The 2,933-nt window shown below is 38.9% G+C and overlaps 1 protein-coding gene across 1 annotated transcript in view; it reads right to left on the bottom strand.

Annotated features, from left to right (window-relative positions):
* Positions 1-2,516, bottom strand: part of LOC106014180 (ficolin-1-A-like) — a 7,953-nt gene extending 5,437 nt beyond the window's left edge. The window contains exon 1 of the mRNA XM_013091292.1: positions 2,382-2,516. Within this exon, the coding sequence (XP_012946746.1) occupies positions 2,382-2,516 (135 nt within the window). The remainder of the gene's footprint in view (positions 1-2,381) is intronic.
* Between the last annotated feature and the right edge of the window lie 417 nt (positions 2,517-2,933).

The raw sequence follows: 2,933 nt of genomic DNA, 5'->3' as shown, positions 1-2,933 counted from the left end.
CCAACAACTATACAACTTGTTTTGTAAATATCTTCCTTCATACTGAAGTTTTGTATTTCAGATTTGAACATAATATTAAGAAGCCAAAAGTAATTTGTCTGATATTCAGTTTAGAAAATTCCATTGAATGGTTTTGCTCTAAACGACATAGAAAAAACCCCAATCTATTTGAAACTTTGTCCCCATTTTCATAGCATGACGAAACAGTTCACATTAGGCCTACCACTAAATGTCGCAAGGATCTCGCACATTGCAAGCTACAGCACTCTAAGAAGCCAACAGACGTCTACAGATATTATTATCCCCAAATTCCGTTTGCCTGCTGAGATCATGGCTAAGTTTAGTAAAGAACAGAGAGCTTTTTGTATTGAACATTACCTCTCCACAAACTCACTGTGCGCGCTCATAATATGACCTTAGCAGTTGCGAGCGCCGTAAAACCTTATACTATACTATACTACTATACTAAACTCACTGTCCATGACATTTGGCAAGTTCTGCGCACGGTATGGAAAGAACACTTTTTGCCCTCAAAACCTTTGGTGTCAGGACTAGAGAAGTTCCGTCAGTTTGGATTTACAGCGAATCAGAACTAAAAATTAATTTCCTAAAAAATGGCCACTTCAAGTCGAACACGCACCATGCGCAGCCCTGTAAACGTCACCAGGGTGCAGGTTTTAGTAGTCGAGTCCCATGAGACATCTGTCCGTAGACGATCTGCAGCTAGAACTTGTCCTACACCTTAACAGTCTGCTTTCTCAAGGCTGATCTTAACCTACGACTGTACCTTTTTCACCCTCGCTAGGCCGAGATGACATGGATCAGAGCATGGAAATGTGTTCATGATTTCTCGATTGTTTTGAAACGCGGAGTCATTTCCTTGATGACATTTGGTTTAGTGCAAAGCCCATTTTCACCCTGCTGGATATGTTAACTCCAATAATGCTGTCTATTAGGCACCCAACTCCCTATTATTTCTAGAAGTCACTTCAAACTGAGTATGAACAGAGTATGTGGCTTTAAGCACTCATGGCCTAGCAGGTCCTTGTGTTTGGGCGCCATTGGACATTTCAAACGACGCGTTAAAAATGTGTCGAGTCAAAAGGGGGATGTAGAGCACCTCTTCTAGGAATTTCAGAATGGAATCGTTAGTTTTTGTAAACTCTGTAAAAGAAATTCAATATTTTTTTTAATGTTACAAGAATGAAAAACTGAATGTCAAAGAGAAAATAAAGAAAAAGTCAACAAATCTTCTTTAGACTTCCTTTACAAGATTTTTTTTTAAATAGTGAACTTAGCATTTTTGGGGGCTTTTTTCTTTAAGCCATTTCCGTTCTCAAAATAAGTTTCTTCTTCGTGGGTTTTATGTCAAACAAATTCTGTTGAATGAACTATGCCTGCTCCAAATTACAGATTCTAGAATTTATTTTCGTCGAGATGTTCAGAAAAAAAAGTTGTTCAGTTTTCTTTGATCACCTTGTTAATTAAACATAAGAATGTTTTAGACAATGCGACTACGGTAATGTTGTCGACTGGTAGAAAGTAGGGGATTTTGTGTGAGTACACTAATATTGAGAAATGCCTTTTGAATTAATGTTACAACTTTGATTAAAATTATCACAAGAAAAAACTAAAACTAAAACAAACAATCGTTGTCCGATGGCAGAAGTGCAATAAGCAAATAATTTGCCAAGCAAACAAACAAAAAGTAAGTAAAAAATAAGGAAAGAATTAAAAAGCAAACAAAGTGAGAAGTGCAATTAGCAAATAATTTGTCAAGCAAACAAACAACCAAATAAACAAACAAACAAATTAAAAGTAAATAAAAAATAAAAAAAAGAATTACAAGGCGAGTTTATCTAACTTTCTAAATCTCAAATTCCCACTCGTCTTGCGGAATCAGAAGCTATTCTTTTTTTTAATCGTTTTGTTTTCTAACAGAACGTAGTCTAGTTATGTGGGTGGTTGGAGGGTGCATAAAAAATCTATCGTCCTTATCTCTCCTCCTTCTTTTTGTGTGTTTGTTACTCCCTTGTAACACCTCTAATCTTCGGCACTTATATGACCTTATTGTGTTGCAAGTGCCGTAAAACTCATACAAAAACGAGAAAAAAACCTCTAATTCTGTCTGCATACCTTAAACACGACCCATCCTCCCCTAGTTCTGTATGCGTACCTAAAACACGACCCCATCCTCGCCTAGTTATATGTGCGTACCTAAAACACGACCCCATCCTCCCCTAGTTATATGTGCGTACCTAAAACACGACCCCATCTTCCCCTAGTAATATGTGCGTACCTGAAGCACGACCCCACCCTCCCCTAGTTATATGTGCGTACCTGAAACTCGACCCATTCTCCGCCTAGTTCTGTGTACGTACCTGAAACACGACCCATCTTCCGCCGTCCGTCTCCGTGTCACACACCACCTCCAGGCCGTTGTTCAAGATCTCCACAGACCTGGCCTCGCCTCCTACTACGTCAATGCACATGCGGGGCTGGACACACAAATACATCGCTACCTCAGAATTACAAAGTTCTATCTGACATTTTTGGCACTTCTAAGTTTTGCTAAGACCAAAAGGCCAGAAACCAATTAATGTTCTATCTGATGTATCACAATCAAAAGAGTATTCGGAGCTGCTGTCCACATATTAAAAGAATTGCATTTTAAAAAGCTTGCCATGTTGTGAAACTTTTTTTTTGCTCCAAAAGTCCTAAAACCCAGGTACTGAGCAGATAGAACTTTGTGAACGCCTGAACTTACGAGTGTACGAGAGATACAAAAATGATCTATCTGGTTCTCCGTCACTCCATCTGGCGAAACCCATGTGGCCTTGTGGATCCTCTTGTGGGGAAAAACAGAGCCTCCAATAACAAAACTGTTGAAAGCACATATATTTGCGAATCGCTCCCCGTTCTCATTCATTTGT

Source organism: Aplysia californica, unplaced genomic scaffold (genome assembly GCF_000002075.1).
Source record: "Aplysia californica isolate F4 #8 unplaced genomic scaffold, AplCal3.0 scaffold00031, whole genome shotgun sequence".
In the NCBI taxonomy this organism is placed as follows: Eukaryota; Metazoa; Mollusca; class Gastropoda; order Aplysiida; family Aplysiidae; genus Aplysia; species Aplysia californica.
The sequence above is the reverse complement of the archived record's forward strand: the minus strand, read 5'-3'. Positions and strand labels throughout refer to the sequence as shown.